The 18,201-nt window shown below is 53.8% G+C and overlaps 2 protein-coding genes across 5 annotated transcripts; one reads left to right on the top strand and one right to left on the bottom strand.

Moving 5' to 3' along the window:
- Positions 1-69: 69 nt before the first annotated feature.
- Positions 70-8,020, top strand: VCF1 (VCP nuclear cofactor family member 1). Of its 3 annotated transcripts, XM_084298260.1 has the most exons (5): positions 70-164; positions 1,126-1,222; positions 4,821-4,862; positions 5,155-5,217; positions 6,794-7,864. In XM_084298260.1, the coding sequence occupies exons 1-5, from the start codon at positions 118-120 to the stop codon at positions 7,037-7,039; spliced, it is 495 nt and encodes a 164-aa protein (XP_084154386.1). In that variant the 5' UTR covers positions 70-117; the 3' UTR covers positions 7,040-7,864. The 3 variants fall into 3 exon arrangements, with proteins under 3 accessions (XP_084154386.1, XP_084154388.1, XP_084154387.1); XM_084298262.1 differs by lacking the exon at positions 5,155-5,217 and having other exon boundaries at positions 6,794-8,020; XM_084298261.1 differs by lacking the exon at positions 4,821-4,862 and having other exon boundaries at positions 6,794-8,020.
- On the bottom strand, positions 8,016-16,397 carry COG1 (component of oligomeric golgi complex 1). 2 transcript variants are annotated; one of them, XM_084298259.1, is made up of 15 exons: positions 16,123-16,397; positions 15,261-15,505; positions 14,751-14,932; positions 14,245-14,415; positions 14,012-14,165; positions 12,893-13,103; positions 11,957-12,739; positions 11,692-11,838; positions 10,932-11,093; positions 10,519-10,646; positions 10,289-10,397; positions 9,708-9,817; positions 9,527-9,602; positions 9,112-9,151; positions 8,016-8,177 (listed from the first exon to the last, which is right to left on the bottom strand). In XM_084298259.1, the coding sequence occupies exons 1-14, from the start codon at positions 16,387-16,389 to the stop codon at positions 9,134-9,136; spliced, it is 2,763 nt and encodes a 920-aa protein (XP_084154385.1). In that variant the 5' UTR covers positions 16,390-16,397; the 3' UTR covers positions 8,016-8,177; positions 9,112-9,133. The 2 variants fall into 2 exon arrangements, with proteins under 2 accessions (XP_084154385.1, XP_084154384.1); XM_084298258.1 differs by lacking the exon at positions 9,112-9,151.
- Positions 16,398-18,201: the final 1,804 nt, after the last annotated feature.

Raw genomic sequence — 18,201 nt, forward strand, 5'->3', positions numbered from 1 at the left:
CGCCCAGCGGGGGGCAAGGGCGGGGGCGGTGCGGGCGGCGCGCATGCGCAGAGGGGCGGGGAGGCCGGAAGTGGGAGCGGGGCCGGGCGGCGGGGCAGGCACCGGGCGCTGCCCGCCATGAGCTGCCGCCAGCCGCTGCCCAGCGAGCGAGGGGCGAGGCAGAGGTGGGACGGGAGGGGGGCTGGGAAGGTCCGGAGGGGGTTAAAGGGGGTGAACGGGGGTGAACGGGGGGGTTCCGGGGCTCGCTGCGGCCTGGGTGGGGGCTGGGGCCTGGGTGGGGGCGGCGGGGGCTGGGCCCGGTGTAGGCCGCGGGGGGGGAGGGGAACGGGGAGGGGGGGGTGAAGGCTGGGCCCGGGGCTGGAGGGTCCCGGGGGTCCCAGGCCCGGTTGTGCCCGGGCATAATAATAATAACATAATAATAATATAATAATAACAAAAATGATTAAATTAGGATAATAATAATAAAAAATGGGTTCTGCCGCCGAGGGATGGCGGCCACGGGGGTTCTGTGGTGCGAGGCGGGGCTGATGTCACAAGGCCTGGGGGGTTCTGTGGTGGTTTAGGGGTGAAATTTGCTCCGGGTGTTGGAAATCGCCGGGATTTGGGGCTGAACGACGCCGATTTGGGGCACTTAAGAAAGTTGTCGCGGGCGTTAATTGTGGATGAGTGTGAAGAAGATGAGTGTAACGGGGTATTTCGTGGAAACGGGGTCACTGCCGCGCCTCCCCGCTGCTCTGCCCGGCCTGTCAGAGGGTGGGCCCGGTCCCCGGGGTTATTTTTAGATTTGTAGGAAGACCGGGAGCGCTGTGAGGCTGAGAATTGTCAATTTATGTCATTTATTTAGAAAGATAAATTTAGAAAGGTCTTAATGGCAGGTCCCTGCCCCAGAAGCTGATGTGAAAGCAGCAGCCTGGCTGCTTTGTGAGAGGAGCGATAATTTCCTCACTTCTCCATCCACAAAACCTACAAAGGGGACATCAGCTCACACCAGACCAGAGGTTTAAACGTAATCCTCGCTAAATTACCAAATTTTCTTGCTTTTACGTAGAAATAAGAGGCCAAAATGTGTGGTAGACCAGTAGACTGCTAATGTGTTTTTCTTCTTTTTCCCTGATCTTTCCTCAGGAAGAGGAGGCGCAACGGCAACGAAGATGACAGCCACGTGCCCCAGACAAAACGTAACACCAGGAACACCGTCCTCCAGGACTCGTGGGACACTGAGGTGAGAGCCTTCTCGGGCAGGTTTGGGTTCCTTTCACGCTGAATTTACAGAATTTACATCATGGTTGCAATGTCCTTTGAAATTGCTTTCAGGGAGAGCAGTTAATGAAAACCCATTTTTTGCTTTGTGTACAAGGCCAACTCTGTTAGGTATTCAGAGACTGAAATCCGTAAAATGTGGTTTGGAAACTGGCACGTTTTCCACTGAAACTACCCCAGAAAGTTTCTGTTGGTGTATTTCAAATACCCATGCGTAAATCCCAAATGAAGATACCAAAAAAAAGTAGAATTTGCTGCCTGAAACGAGGCGCAGCACATCCAGAACCACGCAGGTGACTGGGGGGGGGGGGGTTACAAGTGCCTGTGGTCGCTTTGCCTGGCTGCCTGCCCTTCCCACTCTGCATTTTTAGTAGCGTGTTTATTTGTGGTAGAAAGGCAAAAAGCATTTCAACGGGCGTGATGCACAAAGTGCCCCTTGCAAGCAGTGGTGCTCGCGTGATTTTTTTTATTTTTAAAATGCTCTGGAAGAGCCTGGCAGCTGACGTGCTCCTCTGCCACTGAAATGCTTGACCTCAGACTCTCTGTTCCTACTTGGATTTGCTCTGATTTCTTTCTGGACGTGGGATGAACTGTCTCCTGTTATCTCCTCGCTCACATGGCAGGTGTTGTAGGGTGGTGTGACTTGCTAGCATCTGAGCTTTCTTTTTTTTTAAAAAAAAAGCTGATTTCCAAACTGCCACCAGATTTCCTGAGCCGTTGCCTGTATTAATCATCCGAAAATTCACTCTGTGCATTTCTAATTAGCAACGTAGCTCTGTTGCAAAACCTTCCCAGAGAAGGGCCTGCGGCGCGGGGGCCGCCTCCTCGTTTGTGTCTCTGGAAGTTAACAAAATTGCTGTGATTTTTGTTTAAAATAGCCTTGTTTTTTGTGCAGCCCTCTCTCTCTGAAGGCTGCAGTGAGTAATTCCACGGCGCTGCCGTTGCGTTGAGCCACCGGCCGTGCTTTGACTGCACCAAACGTGTTGTGTAACCGAGCAACACTTCTTTTATCAGATGGAAAACGCCTTCAAACGCATACTTTAAAGGGCTACGAGGCTCTGTGTACCCCCCCGTTCCTTTTTTGAGGGAGGTTTTTACCCAGTGCCCCCTTTACAAGTGGTGCTGTGATGGTGACGCTGTCTGGGAACGCTCTGGCAGCCTCTGGGGTGATTATCCCAAAGCAAATCCCTGCTGAGAGGTGTTCCTGTTACCTGCACTGCTGTTTTTCCAGCAGTGAGGCTTGCTGGGACGAGGTTCTCTCTGCTCCCTGGGTATAACGGGTAGAGCCGTGGGTAGCTGCCTGCCTCCTGACGCTGCATCACTTGTCCAACAGGTTGCACGCCCCCGGTGTAGAGTAGTTAATGGCTAAAAGCAGCTTTGTGGCGGGGAGGAGGAAGAATTTAGTGTGGAACCAGGGAATGAAGTGGGAGGAATGAAATTAAGACTCTGAGGAAAACCCCTGATGGTGAGTGGCAGAAGCACCTGCGCTTGGTGTGAGCACTTGGACGTTTGCCTGGGCAGAGGCTGCTCCCATTTCGGTGTTTTTTAGCAGCTTGTGTTGGCCACGCGGGAGCGGGGGCACCTTGTTTCTGTCCTGAACTCCCGTTTGGTTTGGGGTGCTGCAAGCAAACAGCATGGTGTGAGCTGCCCGCCCCGCCACCGACAGCGCAGGGCGGTTCAGCTGCTGCAGCTAACATCAGGACCCCTGCTTCGTGCATGCCCTGGCGCTGGCAAAGTGTGTCTTAACACATTAAACCCCGACGTGCAGGCAAGGAGAACCCCGTGCTCTTGCTGCTGGCGTGGAGGAACGCACCTGCTGGGTGGTTTTACCAAAGTCAGCGTTCCCTTCCTCGAGGGAACAACATTCACAGCATCATCCACTGATGAACAGAGCTTTTTTTTTTTTGTATTTTGCTTGTTTTCTTGCTTTGTGGAGCCACTGAACAGAGCATGGCCAGAACTTGGAGCTGTGGGATCCGCCTGGTGTTGTTCCAGTGCTTCTCTGAGGACTTCCTGTGCTGAGCAGAGAAATTCTTGTGCTTACAGTGCTCAAGTGCTTCCGACTGGTGGCACTTTGAAGCTGTTGGCCATTTGTAACCCTTGGACGCGGTTTCCTATTGCTTTGCAACCTACAAAGGGAGCTCTTGCCCATTAAAAATCCCAACTAGCTGTAGGAGAGAAAGCAGGAGAGAGAGAGAGAGTGTGTCGGGGGAGAGCAGCTTGTAACTTCAAAGGATGTGTGCGGGGAGAGTTGCTTCCCTCTGAGGGCACACACACACCTGCTTTTTGTTAAACATTGGCTAAAAGTACCCATTCCTTTGCCTCCCTTCAGCTGAAAGTTGACTGTTTTCTTCTTCCAGAGCGTGGTTTACTTGGGAACGTAACCTCGGTAGGACAATCAGGCAGACAGACCACTGAGACTGACCTTGGCTTGTGGCAGGATCTTTTTGTTTTTGTCTCGCTCCTCGTAGCCAGCAGCAACGTGTAAGGTGAAGGGAAATGATTTGTTTTAGTGGCAGTTCCTATTCAGGTTGTCTCTCAGTCCCTCACTTTCAGCCGTACTGTGCATTTAAGCTAGACCTAAAGGAAAAGGCCAGCTGACTCTGACAGGAGCGAAGCTGAGATTCTCTCTGATACCCATCAGCACGACTTCTTGGGAAGTTGTTGTGCTGACGTGCAATTCCTGCCAGTCCTGGCACAAACCACTCCTAGCTGACAGCCACGGGAAAGCTCTGCAGTCCAGTCCGTGAACTTCCACACGACTGCAGTGGCTGTTAACCATTAGCCAAGCGTTTGCTGCTGCGTTTCATTCCCTGTCAGCCTCTCCATCTCCCAGGAGATCAGCTTTCTGGTCCCTGCAGGTACTCACCTGTAAATTTAGTGCAAGCTTTTCCTGCTCCTGCCACCTGCCAGCCTGTCCCTAAGCTGGGCAGAGTTGGGGGTCCTCAGAGGTGCTGCACTGGGGAACCACCAGTGGAAAGGAGCCTGCGGTGTTCTGCTAACTCTTTTCCTTCCTGGATAACTTTCCTCTGCAAAACCTCATTTCTTGTGATTCCTCTTCGTTAGCCTGCCTGATGGCAGGATTCCTCAGAGCCTCCAAGTGCTGCTCTTCCCCCTGTGGAGGCGGCTGACACAGAGCAGCAGTTTTTGTGTAGCTCTGCAGCTGTGCCTCTCCACAGACATCACCACGGTGAGGAAGGGCTGCTCTAAATTCTGATTAAACCCAGACCGTTTCTTTGTTAAACTCATCTCGAGAGCAGCAGGACCTGAGCTGCTGCTTAACCTCCTGTCATTAGTGATCGAGACGCTACATCACAGCTCAGCTGGTGAATACAATTAAATAATTTTCCCACAAATGTCCAGGTAAAACTTAGCTACAGTGCTAAGAGGGGCTGGCGAGTCAGGTAAACCCTGAGAGGCCCTTTTGCTACTTACAGTGCTCGTAAACTTTCCCAGGGCTGCTTTCTTTTTCCCTTTTGCTTAAAGCTTTGTTTCATTGTGTAGATGCTTGTCGTTGCTGACATGATGACTTTAAGGCTTCTTTTTTTGTCTAATTGTAGTCCAAATGCGTAACAGAATGTGCACCACAGCCGGGGGAAATGGTAGGTCCATGACGTGGTTTGGGCAATAACTGGGCTTCAACGTGCTAGTGAATTTTTGCATTAGAGAAATGGAAATAAAGAGGGTCTGACGGATCTACCAACAGCCTTAGATGTAGGAAGCACGTCCCAGGACACAATCTCTGCTTAAAAAAAAAAATCAAAATAAAACTAGACATGCGTAAAATAATCATTACTAACAGCTCTAAAAAATGTTTGTTCTGTTAAGATGTGATGCTTTGGCAGTAAGTAGTAAATACCAGCTTCTCATTTTGATCTTTACCTTGATTTGCAGAAGGTGGCTGTAACGAAAAACAGTAAGGAACACAGACTAAAAGGAAACAAAGTGTCCTGTGCGGTGGGTTTCTCTCCAAGGCTGCTGTGACTGGTTAAGCGTAACAGCATTGCATTTCAGTATCTGTGCTTCTGTGCGAAATGAGGTGGGCTAGCAAGCACCATTTCGCAGCTCCTCTCTGTCCTTCTGGTGTCCTCTCCCTCTCGAGTGTTAGCAGCAGCAGACAGAGGAGCTCGTTGCTCGCCTGGTTACATCTGCTGCTTCCTTAAGAATGACTTTTATATTTTTTTTTATTGTTTTCTCCTCGCTGGAACCTACCACGCCAGCACGGGTGCGGCCTTGGTGCTGATGCCTCACTTGCTCCAACTGTGGAGGCAGTGCCACGGGGCTTCCAGGTGGCGTTGTGGTCTCTTCCAAATATTTGTGCGGTGGCTTCCCGGGCCTTGCACCGGTCTTTGCATCTCCTCCTCCAAAGCGAGGCCTCCTGGATGTGGTGCTGACTGTTAAATTGCCGTTGACTTCTTAAAATTTGTCTTCCTCTGCTGTGGCCACCGAGCTTTGGCTTCTGTGGTTTTAACTTACTACTTTAAAAGTGGGCTTTTTTAGCTGCTGTCATTTATGCTGGCTGCTTGTTCGAATTTCCATCTTACGGGATGGCAAAGTGGTCGTTCTCTGACTCGTAAGCACCTAAATCTTTGCATTTTTTTTTTCCTGAGTAGCCTATCACACAGTATTAAACTATTTCAGCTCTAACTAACAGAAACCTTTCATTATCAGCCCTTAAAACGGTGTAAAACAAACAGTTTTATGTCTTTGAAACACCAAAAATGATGGCTAATGCTCTTAGTCATTACCATAAAGCGTGCTTATCCTAATGCTAACAAACCAGCCCTGTCCTCCCTGTTAGCTGAAGTTCTCTGTGTGTGGAAGTATTTAATGGCTGTCATTTTTCCACTGTTTTGTCAAGTAAATTGTTCCGGAAAGCTAACAGCTAACATCCCAGTGCTTAACTGGGAGAAGAGGACGGATGCATGTGGAGGTGTTCAAAGACCTAAAACGGGAATCGTGTTGCATCTGTTCCTAACAGCCTGTTGCTTTGGATGCTTTGGATCACTTTTTAGAAAAACTGACTTGTAGAAAAACGCTTTGCATGGTGCTTACCTAAACCATCTGCTAAGCCAGAAGGGATAAATGCAAAGGTGGTCCAGCTTTTTTATTTTTTTTCCCCTTACGCCCTGCCTGCCTTTACTGACCCGTGCAGCTCAGTAGGAATATTCTTTATTTTCCAGTTCTCGGATGAATTTGGCAAACTTCACTAGTGCTAAAATGTGGGTCATGGGGGCAGAGCTGATGGGCCTAAAACGGAAAGTTTGCGATCCAGCGGGGAGGTCAGCGACCCTCCGGGTGGAAGCTCGCTCAGCCCTTCAGCTCCGGGACGCTTTCCGTGCGGGGCAATAACCGCAGCGCTGAATGCCAAGAAAGCACTTGGTGGAATTTTCTTTTGTCCATCGGGCTGAATATAAGCCCGGAAATCTGGAAGGGAGGGGCTTACTGTAAAGAGTATTTGCTTGACGAAGGTGTTTTGTCGTGGACGGGAGAGAGAAATGTTGTTTTGCTGTTAATGTTCTCTTTGTCTCAGTCCTCCAGCAGCGATAGCGGCAGCAGCAGCAGCAGCAGCTGTAGTAGCAGTAGCATCAACAGCCCTGACAGAGCAAGCGGTCCAGAAACCAGCCTAAACCCGATAATTGCAGGATCCAGTCCTGTCTCCTCTCAGTCCTTCCATGAGCAGTCTGCACTAAGTCAAGGTCCTTACTTCCACATCAACCAGATCCTGAAGGAGGCACACTTTCACAGCTTACAGAGCCGGGGACGCCCTCCTACATGATGAACCAGCAGTTCCTTGCCTTCTGTGAAGGGACAACACTGTGTAGATTTGATATTTCAACTTCAAGTTTGTTAAAATGGAATTGCACAAAACGCCTGTTGCCTTTTCAGTCTATATTTGAAATAACAGGTTAACAGGAAATTGTTTACTTGTGGTTTGCTGCACTATTGCAATGCAAAAGGGGCTTTGAAGCAATTTTTATAGGATTCTTTTTGGGGTGGTTGTAAATTACATGTCCAGAGGAGACCGAGGAATCCACATCTGTGTTATAGGATTGCATAATGTCCAATTCCATTGACTGCCTAATCTGTTTGTTAGCAGTTTGTTGCTTTATGTAAAACTCTTTCAAACATTCATCTTCAGTTTTATAAGTCTTTTTTTTTTTTTAATTTCAATAAACTAGTAAAAAAAAGATTTGGCAAAATATTTTTTGAGCATTTAGAAGTAACAGAACAGCAGTAGGTGCTGTCACTGGAGTCTGTTAGGACTGATCCAGCTGTAAGCTCTCAGCCCAGTTCGGCGCGTGATGAGCTCTATTTTGCCTGATCTTTACTGTTGCAGTATTGAAAAGAAATTGTGAAACTAGAACCAGGAAAGCTTAGGCAGCTGTAGCCAAAATACCAGGTGCCTGCAGGGTTTGTATAGAGGTATCTGCTGAGAATAGCCTGGGGAGGAGCTTCTGAAGGAAAGAGGAAACTTACATTGCTTTGATACCGATTTCTAGCTGTGAATTTTTTTTTATTACATTGTGTAGTTTTATTTCTTTAATTTGACTTTTAACTCCTAAGGAATAGAAAGTGCAGGAGTAGCTAGCGCGCCGTTTCAGCACGCAAAGTACAAGGACTTGCCTGACCCGTGCCTGGTTCAAGCAGCATCTGGCTAAAATGGCAAAGCACTTCTCTTCTGGCAGCACCAGCGGAGGTGCCACCAGTCCCCGCGGAGGGCAGAGTGTTCCCAGTGAAGACAAACACAGACAAACTTCTTATATTTTATTGAATCACTTGGTCATGCCAGAAAGCCATCCCAGCTTGAAGAGAGAAGGTGCAGCTGTGTCTTCCTCCTCGGTTACAAGCTGCCTGAACAAAGAGCCAGGGCGCGCTGCCTCCTCTTCTGCTCTTGTGAGTACGGGAGGTGGAACCTGTTTGTTTTAAAAAGCAGAGTCAGAACCTATTACAGCACACCTTTGACTTGTTCCCTACCCTCATCTACAGTAGCTGCAAGGAGGCGCAGACTGCAGCAGGACAGCTGTTCCCAGACAACTTAAGCCTGAACCACAACACAACTGCTTCCACTCCTGGTGGTTAGTGACAAGCAGAGGCAGGGCTGAGGGGCAGGTGCGCAGCTTTTTGCTGTTAGCAAGTTAATTTTTCAGCTGTTGGCCAGTGCTCCAAGATAATCATCTGTACAGCAGAGAGAGGGCTGCTGCTCTTGGAGCAATGGGATAAGAATGGTGAATTTACAGCTGTTGCCTGTGCAGAGTTGTTCTTGAGTAACTGGACTTCAACCTCTGTTTTATCATAAAAGGAACAAGCAATTCTGTGACGTGGGGCTAATGCAAATACACACGTGCCACCACAGCCAGTGCTGCTGCCCCAGCAGGGGAGTGGTAGAAGCAAGACAAACACCACTGCACGCTACTCCAGCTGAGGTGAAAGAGGTAAAGAATACCTTGACTGGGAAGCTTTGGGCTTTTAAACAACTTTTGACACTGTGTCTGGTTCTTAATGCTTCTGAATAATGGAAAATGAGAGTTGCAGAGCAAAGGCTGGCATTTCAAGTAACGCTCTGCTCTGATAAAAACATCTTTACTCTTCCATCCCAGTTGAAGACACATTATCAGCGATGGATTATTGGATTGTGGCTAAAGGAAACATCACCAATTCCTGCTTCCTGGAGCAGTGAGGTATTCCTTGGCTCTCAGTCCTCAGCACAGGGACTTCCAGCTAAGCAAATGCTTTAAACTGGAGGAAACGTAGCAACATCATTGTCGTCAACTAATAAAACTCAGAAGCAAGACAATGCAGAGCCTTTGCAAGAGAAGCAAGCCACTCTGGTCACACAGGCTTCAATACCCAAGCCAGACTTCGTCAGGAGTTAAAGGTCAGCATCGCACTGGAAGGGAGTTCAAATAATTAGATAGTATCCTTCAATGTTTCTTGCAGCTATCCTTAAATGAATTAAGTTGTTTATGAATTGATCTCAAAATGACTCATCTGTGCAAGTCTTCACTGCATTTTCATGGTAGTTACTGCCTATGTTTTACCACAGAGCAGCAAGCCCCCAAATATCCAGGGGCTGTCAGGGTTTTTTTTTTGTGAGGGTCAAGGGGAAATCCAAATCGTCTCATGCTGTGTTGCCGTAATGGTCCTCATTTTACAGAAAATAAAAATCAGGTTAAATATTAACTGTTTGGTTACTTTCTTCTTTCTCTGCAAGCTCTAGCTGTGGTGCACTGGCAAAAAGTTAAGGTGGCTCTGGTTTACCAACCTGAACTCTTTCTGCGTTCCTGGTGGCAGACTTGGCCTTTCGTGAGCTTGACATACTCAGCGGCAGAAGTCCAAATCTTAAAAGAGGTGGAAGAAATGCAGTTGGTCCCAGGGAAGCAGCAATTCCGGCCTTGCTTCCTGAAGAGATGTGGGAACGCACAGAAGGGAGCTGAGCGACTTACCTGATCTGGCTGGATGCTAAGGGCAGGATATTGTGGAGCTCCTGGGAGCTGAGCGCGCCGCTTCTGCTCGTGTACTGGTTCTCCGTCCCGGTCAGCAAGCCGAAAAGAACCTAAAAGGCACAAAAGAACTATTTGAATTTGGGGGCATCTGCAGAGCTGACCCCAACCATACACTGCTGCTGAGTACCGGCGCTGCGTAACACTCGGGGTTGAAGTTTTAATATGAAATGTCTCCCCTTCTCCCCCTTTCTAGCCCCTGCTTTTAATTGGCACTGCTCACTGTTACCACAGCTGAGCTCTAGGCCTGTTTCAGCGCTGCTTAACCCAATTAGCATTGCCCAGGCTCCAGTGAATCCTGTGAGATAAAAGTTCAGCCAACTCCGCGCCTGATTATGTGCCGCTCAGCCAGCTCAGCAAGCTCCTCTTATCATCGGCTGGCGTTAAGCACCCTTCCCCTGCCTGAGCGAGTGCCAGCAGTTATCTTTGGACATTAAGCAGTTCACAGTGCCACCACAGCTGCCCTTCAGAGCGTTTTGCAGCGCTGCTTCCTGGGGCGTGCGTTCCCTTTCCTGCACACTTACAGACGTTCGCTGCACCAGGCGATTCAGGTTGCCGTTTAAGTGGGGAGTGAAAACGTCCAAGTCGAAGGGATCGATGTGTCCCTCCAGGAAGTCGGTCACCTTCTCAATCCTACGAGCAGAGATCTGTCACTGCTCCCATCTTAGCAAGGGGTAGGACGCAAGGACGGCTGCCAGCATCAACGGGGTGGGCAACCTACTGCTAGGATCTGAACCCCAAAATCACGCTGCACCTGGAGTCATGCTTGCTCCTGCTGGCCTTTGCCTCCTCGCTCCTGGCTGTCAGGATGATATTGAGGTAGCGCAGATCGTAGAGCAGCTGCAGAGCCCTGTTCTGGGTCATGGGGAAGGCGCCTGCTTTCTGCAAAAAGAAGGGCTCCGCTCGCACCGCAACACGGCTGATGAAGGACTGCATCAGGGTGAACATCTCAAATCATCAGCCCCAAGCAGCAACCAGCACAACCGAACTGCTCTGAGCACACTCTGGTGTCAGATCCCTTTTTGCCTCATTTTTGGGAGGTGCGGTCACCCCCCAGCTCTCCCAGGTGTTTCCTTTTCCAAGGGACCGGAGCACCCACGTTGCTGACTGCCCAGCGACCCCCACATCCCACACCAGCTGGGGCAAGGACCCATCCCGCTCACGTACCTTCTCCTGCTTCTCCTCCACGAGCTTTTCGTAGGCAGCAAGCACTGCAGCCATGCAGGTCTTCAGCAGCTCCTGCAAGGTGACTTTGGGCAGAGTGTGGCCCCCAACCCGGTTCACCTCTTGGCACAGGCTGAAGAGGAGGCTCTGGACGTACCAGGACGGCTGCGTAACAGAACAGTGTTATTGGGGGCTGGCAACTTCGTTAGCTCTACCAGCAGCACAACGTCATTTCAGTTCTTAGGAGCTTCCTCAGCAACCACAGAGCTCTGCCATTCAGCCTGACCTCCCCCCGTAGCAGGATTTAAACTTTCATGGGCTTTAAATCTCCTGCCGCAGCAGGCTTTTGGTTATCACAGCCCTGAAAGTCTCCCAGCGACCTTACCAGAGGGATTGACCTGAGCCCTCAGGCTTTGCAGCCCCATCCTTCAGTGCAACCAATTTCCAAGGAATCTCTCTCTTGTGGGCCCTTATGTATAAACCAGGCAGAACGTCTCCTCTCACTCAGCTTTATAGGATCTGGGCCAATCTGAATCATTTCAACACGCAGCAACTACCTAATTTCCTTCCTCTGACCTCTGTCCTTAGGAGGTGAGTATTGCAGAGCAAACAACAGCACCAGAGGGTCACTGCCCGGTGCTCAGAGCACCGGGAAAACTCTGGGGCAGGTCTGCAGCATTTGACAAAGCAGCGGTTTTGGGAACCAACACTGTTCTCCCAGCAGATCATTTCTCTGCATTTACCAAGAGGATGCTCCTCGTACCTGCATAGGCAGCCGGATCTTTGACGTTACGCTGTTTCCAGCCTCGGTCTCCTCCTGAATTTCAATCTCATCCCAGTTGGTGGCCGTAGCCAAGACGGAGCCAGCTGTATCCAGCAGCAACGCGTGGGTAAAGCCCTGAACCAGAACCTACAGCACAAAACACAAAAGCACCACGGAGCCCGGAGTGAGCTCAGCAGCCAGCCCCAGGGAGCTGAGCGAGCAAAACCCCCGCAGAAAGTGGTGGTGATGAGCAGCAGCTCCTTACTTTGGTGACAGCGGAGCTCCAGATCTGGTAAGCAACCAGGCTCTGCTGCAGGAGCTCTGCCTTCACCTCCTGCCACTTGGCCTGCACAGGATTCACTTCTTGGGCTTTCCCCTTCCCCAGCTTCTTGGCGGAGCGCGTTTCCTTCAGCACCATCTCCGCGCCCCCCGACTGGCCCAGGATACACTGCTTGAGGTGAGGGCAGAGCTCGCTCAGGGACTGGCACAGCCTGGCCATGAAGAGGACAGCATCGAGCCTGCTATCGCTGCCAGCCCCTGCCTGTACCCCCAGCAGGCTCTGGGCGTTTTGGAGCTCTTCTCGCACGCAGACCAGCAGGTGGTGGACGCAGGCGACGCAGCGCTCGCGCAGCAAGCCCTCCACCAGCCCCGTGTCAGCGTAGCGGTCGAAGGCCGAGCGAGGCTGCGGGGTGGGAGCAGCCTCCTTGGAAGGCTCCGCGGGGAGGTAGGAGAGGAGGTCGTCCAACCTGGCTTTCAGCTTCAAATCCAGGGCCGAGCAGAAGCTCTGCACGCACGGGGTGAGCGCCTGGGCCTTCATGGACAGCCCGCTCTTGGCGAAGTGGCTGCGGTTCGCCACGTTGACCCAGGCGGCGTCGGAAGGGAGATCGCTGGAGCTCTCCGACCACAGGAACAAAGCCACGTTGTGCTCGAACTGGACGGGCTTGCTCAGGGCGGAGGAGGCGGGTTTGACTTCAAGTTCCTGCAGGGCTGCGACGAGAAGCTGCTTGGAGCTGCTCGAGATGGATTCGAAGCCCTCTTTGGTCAGCGTCTGGAAAATAAGGGGGAAAAAAAAAAAACAAACAGCTTTTCCACGTGCCTCTTGTCATGCAGCACTTAGTGCTAACAGCACCAGCAGCCTGTTTGAGGCAAGAAGAGAGGGAACAGAGCAAGGTTGCTCGAAGTGCTGCAGCAAAGCACTCACCTCCAGCCTGTCGAGGAAGAGCTGCCGCAGCAGCTCCTCCCAGAAGGAAGCGGGCTTGTCCAAAAGGCGCCGGCACACCACGTCCCAGTGCTGGCTGACGGACTCGCTCGTGAGCAGCTCCCACACCGCATCGCGGATCCCCGCGAGGCCTTTCAGGCTCTTCACGTAGACCAGCAGGCTGCTGACCCCGGCCCTGATATCATCGCTGCACCTGCAGGCAACGCTGAGCTTCAGATTTGCTCGGACGCAGCCCCACAGAACCCAGGAGAAAATCCATCGAGGTGGGGGAATTCTTGATCTGTCAGCAAGAGGCTCGGCCTGCAGAAGCACTTGCAGGGCTGAGGGGATTTCTAATTCGCAGCAAGGCAGCTGCACCCTGGATCCCAGCAGGGAAACCACGTGCCCTGCGTTGGGAATCCAGGGCTGCAGTGGGTGTCAAAGCCAGGAGCACCCCAGGAGCACCCCGGCCATGCTAACTGCCCCCCGCTGCCAGCCTCTGGTTGCTGAAGAAGTATCCCATGGCCACCAGGCTCCCCGTGGGGGGCTGCAGCTGACGGCAGGGGCCAGCTGGCCAGCCCAGCAGCAGCTGCACGGGATAACGAGGTGGGACTGATTGCAATGGATGAGTAACGAGGCTGCTGAGGGGCTGCACGGGCTGTCTGCATCCTCAGGGGGGGAGCTGAGAACTCCATAAAGGGGACCTGGGGGCAGCCAGGCAGTCTGGGCAAGGGCAGCAAGAAGGAAGGGCGTGCTGGAGCAAGAGCCAACAGAGGCAGGTGAGGGATTTCCTTCTCGTTTACTCTTGATGTTTGTTTTGCTGGTGGTTGTGGCAGCGTAAAGTAGCTCGAGACAAATATTGCTGTGCAGCCCTGAGTTAGCCTGCGTGGCTTACTGCATCTGAGTGCCACAGCCTGGGTATTAGGGCTGGGCTGTGCTGCTTTGGGCTTTTTAATTGTAAAGGAGAGGGAGTGCTGAGCGAGGAGCCAGCAGAAGGTGCGGCCTGGCAGGAGGTGGTTTTGCTCTGTGGGTTATCCAGGTTTTGCTTTGTGCTGCTGCCTTGACAAAGAGACCTTGTGGTATCTGGGAGAGCCCTGTGCGGGGGGACGGTGTCACACTCACATGGCAATCCACTGCTGCAGCGCGTCCCTGAGGTATTCCTGGCTGATGGGGTGGGCCAGGGTCCGCAGGGTTGGCTGGAACTCCACCACGGACTCCGGGAGGTACCTGAACCAGCTGCTCAGCTTCACCTCGTCCTCCAGGACCCCCCCTTTCCCTAAAAACACACGGGATGGGGGAGTCAGCCCAGCACGGGGGGGTTTCCTGCCTGCAAACTGAGCTGGCCGGGTGCTCACCTGCTGGGTGCTGGCCCGTGGTGCTCTCCAGGGTGGAGAAGAGCAAGCCGCAGGGCAGGGCTGGGTCTGGGGGCATCCCTTCTGGCATCATGTAGAAGAGGGCATAAGCCTGGTACAGAGTGGTGGTTAGCAGCTCCATCAGTGAGCACACCTGAGCTTTTATTCCTGCACCTGCAAATAAAAAAAAAAAAGAAGCCTTTTTAATAGAGGTAACAGCTTCAACACAAGTGACCAGCCCCGTGTTTCAAGGCCTGTGGGTCTGGTGAAACCTTCCAGGGATGGGCTGGAGGGCACAGGGCTCAGCCCCTGCTTCTTGGTTAAAAATTGACTGGGTTAAAAGCTTGACTGTAGGTCCTGAGTGCTGTTAATTCAGCACCATGGCAAAATGCACATCCCCAGCATCGTGAGCTCTACAAAACTAAGCCATCCACTCTTCTGTTTGGGTTATAGAGAGAGAGGGAGTTCCCTTTTTGACTTCAAAAAGGAGGCAGCCCCCTTGTACCGACCGTGGTGCGGCTGGTTGAGGAGCTGCTGGATCGCCAGCTTCCTGGCCAGCAGGAAATCCGCGAGGGCCTGGCGGGGAGAGCTGTCCTCCAGCAGCATGATGGCACACAGGGCTTCTGCCACCGCCTGGTCCGACACGCTCTGACACCTCAGCAGGGACTTGCTCTCCTGCAGGATGGTGGATCTGGCAAGGAGAGGAGGCAGGCAGTCACCACGGGCTGCGGGGAGGAGGTTTGGTGTGGGACAGACACATTTGGGCTTGGTTAAGCAGGAGGAGCACGAGGGGCTCACAGCAAACAGCTGCTGGCCCCCCACAAACCCGTGAGGACACCGATTGCTTTCTTTTCAGAGCAGGGCTCTCCGGCTGCTCCACAGCCAGCTGAGAAGCTCCTGCTTGGCAGAAAGCAAGCAGAAAAACTTCCCAGGATTTGCATCAAGGGCGGTGACAGCCGGGGAGCACCTCCTGCACCCTGCTGAGGTGTGTGGAGGACCCTTCCCGTGGCGTTGCCCACCTGAAGTGGCTGGCGGCGGCCACCTGGCGCAGGAGGATGGGGAAACGGGCGAGGACGGGGCTGTAGCGGGCGCGGGGGGCGTCGAGCTGCAGCAATCCGTGGAGGTGGCGGCACAGGAGGTAGAGGCGGGCGGCGGGCAGGTAGCGGCCGGCCTCCATGGCGCCCCAAGCCCGCTCGGGGATGTCCAGCAGCAGCTTCAGCTGCGCTGCCGCCCGGTACAGCTTCTCCGGTAGCCGTGGCGGAGCCTGGGGAGGGGGAGAAAAAAGGGGGTGAGGATGGGGGGGAGAGGAGCTGGGGGGCTGAGAAGGGGGTGGAATGGGACCTGGGAGGGGTGATGGGGGGCTGGGGGGCTGAGGATGAGGGGGCTGGGAAGGGAGGACTGGGGGAGGCTGAGGATGGGGGAGGCTGATGGGGGAGAGGCTGGGGGGGCTGAGGGGGGACTGGGGGGAGGATGGGGCTGGGGATGGGGAAAATGGGACCTTGGGGGGTTTATGGGGGGCTGGGGGGGGAGGCAGAACTGAGGGGGCGAATTGGGGGCTGTGGGAGGAGAATGGGGGGAGAGAACTGGGGGCCTGGGGAGGTAGAGGATGGGGGGCTGAGGGGGGGAGGCTGATGGGGGAGACTGGGGGGGGACTGGGGAGGAGACTGGGGGGCTGAGGGGAGGACAGGGGAAAGGGTGGGGGGCTGGGGAGGAGGAGAATGGGACCTGAGGGGGGCGACAGGGGGCTGGGCAGGGGGGAGAGGACAGAGGGGCGGGGGGGGGCTTTGGGGGGCTGGGAGGACACCGGGGGGGGAGGACACCGGGGCTGGGGGGGGGGTCCGGGCCCGGCTCCCTCACGGTCCCCCCCCCCTTTGCCCTCACCGGCGGAGCGGGCCCGGGCCTTGCCGCGCCTCCCCTCTGCAGCCCCCTGACGGCCCCCAGCAGGCGCTCGGCGCTCAGCCGCATCTCGGCGATGGTGTCGGCCGCCTCGATGAGGTCGCGGTAGCGCTCGCCCACCATCTGCCGCAGCTCCTCCCGCTTCTGCTCGATGCCGGCCCGCAGCCGCCGCTCCGCCGCCCGCAGCTCGGCCGCCGTGTGGGCCTCGAACAGGGCCTCGGCCTCCGCCGCCCGCGCCGCCATGGCCGCCATTACCGGGTTCCCCCCCTCCCCTCCCGGCGGCAGTGACGCCACGGCCGCCATCTTGGAACCGGGCAGCGCCCGCTTCCGTCAGCGGCCGCCGCCATGTTTGTGCAGGGCACCGGTCGCCATGGCAACGCGGCCTGGCCCTGTTTGTGGGGAGGGGGGTACGGGGGGTGTAGAACCGCAGCGTTTTGCCCGTTTTTTCCGGTTTTCGCACCAAACCAGCTCGCCTCCGCGGCCTGCGGGTGTCAGTCCCGCTCTGCAAACCCAGAACTCGGGGCTGGGGTCGGTTCGCTCAGCCCAGGGGTGCGCTACGGGCCTGGCCCCGCTGCCCTGGGGGGGGCTCACGGGCAGGCCCGGCCCGGGCCCGGGGCTCTCCCGGGAACCGGGCTCGGTCCCGGTCCCGGCCCCGAGCTCGGGGCTCCCGAGCAGCGCTAGGTGGAGCCCGCGGCACGGCACGGCCCGGGTTGAGCTCCAGGGCCCCTCCCGAGCAGCTGTGAGGGCAGAGCTGCTTGCTGGGGGGGGGCGGGTCTGAGGCCCTGCTGGGCGCACCGGGCTTTCAAATAAAAGTGTTTTTAATAAATAAACGTGTTTTAATAAATAAATGTGTTTGCGTTTTAATAAGCGTCGCTTACAGGTCTGGCAAGATCACGCTGTGTCAAACTGTGTGTGTGTGTGGAGGTGGCACACCTGCCACGTACCACTCGGAAGCACAAAGGCCCCCTCTGATCAGACTCTTTTTTTTCCCTTTTTTCCCCTTTTTTTCCTCCCCCTGCCTCTCTTCTTTACATAGCTGCGAGCTGAAGCACGTGCGCTTGGTATCATCTCCCGTCCCCAGCCTGTGGAGGCAGAACGAAATCAGCGCACGCTTTAATTTTTTATTTTTGGGTTTGCGAAATCTTCCCAGGGCAGTTGTTGGCTTTCTCGTACCAGCACTCTCGTGAAGATTTAATGTTTTCTGACGGTAACCTAGATACGTCTCTGAGCACGTCCTGCCTGCGTATCTATAGTTATACATAAATCTGACCAGAAAAACTCCCCGCAGCCAACATTTGGCGCCTGACACTGACTCAGTCAGCTCTAATGCGGGAGGCACAGCAACAGCTTGCTTAGAAATCCTCATTTGTGGAGGAAAATCCTGCCCCAGCCACCTGCAGGAAACAGATCTCGAGGGGCAGGGCAGCGGCATGGTACTGCTTGCCCACACTGGGCTCGTCAGAAGCCCTAACCCTAACCCTAGGGTCCCCAGGAAACCCTAACCCTAACCCCAGCTGTACAGGTGCTGCTCGTGTCCTGGAATGAGAGTGCGTGGTCTTGGCAGAGATGCTGTTGGTGCTGATAATTTTGCTTATTTTATTTTATTATGTTTTTTACCCAAATCTTGTGAAACAGCGTTTGTGTTGCAAATGGTGTGTGTGCGTAAATCATGTTGTTTTGATTTTTTTTTTATTATTTTTTTTTATGATAAATGTTGATGGCAAAGCTGGCCTGTGCTGCTGGCTGCAGCGATCTGGACTTCCACAGTTTATCATGGAGCCGATTTCTATAGGTCTGCAGTAAAGGCCCTGTGTTTCCCTGGTAATACACCTTGTCTCCAAGCACACCCGCTAATGCGCTCGCACCCCCTCCCGGTGCTGTTTGCTCCAGTAGATTAACTCTCTGGTGGTGGCGATTTGCTCTCTGATCTCTCCAGAAGCAGCACGGGGGCTGCTGCCACCTCGCAGACCAGTTTTTGCCTTTCAGCTCTCCACAGCGAGCTGCTGCCACCCGCTGCCCTCGCAGCTCTTTGTCCTCACTCTCCGCCTGTGACCCGTCGGGTTT

This window comes from Netta rufina, assembly GCF_964035555.1.
Source record: "Netta rufina genome assembly, chromosome: 19".
In the NCBI taxonomy this organism is placed as follows: Eukaryota; Metazoa; Chordata; class Aves; order Anseriformes; family Anatidae; genus Netta; species Netta rufina.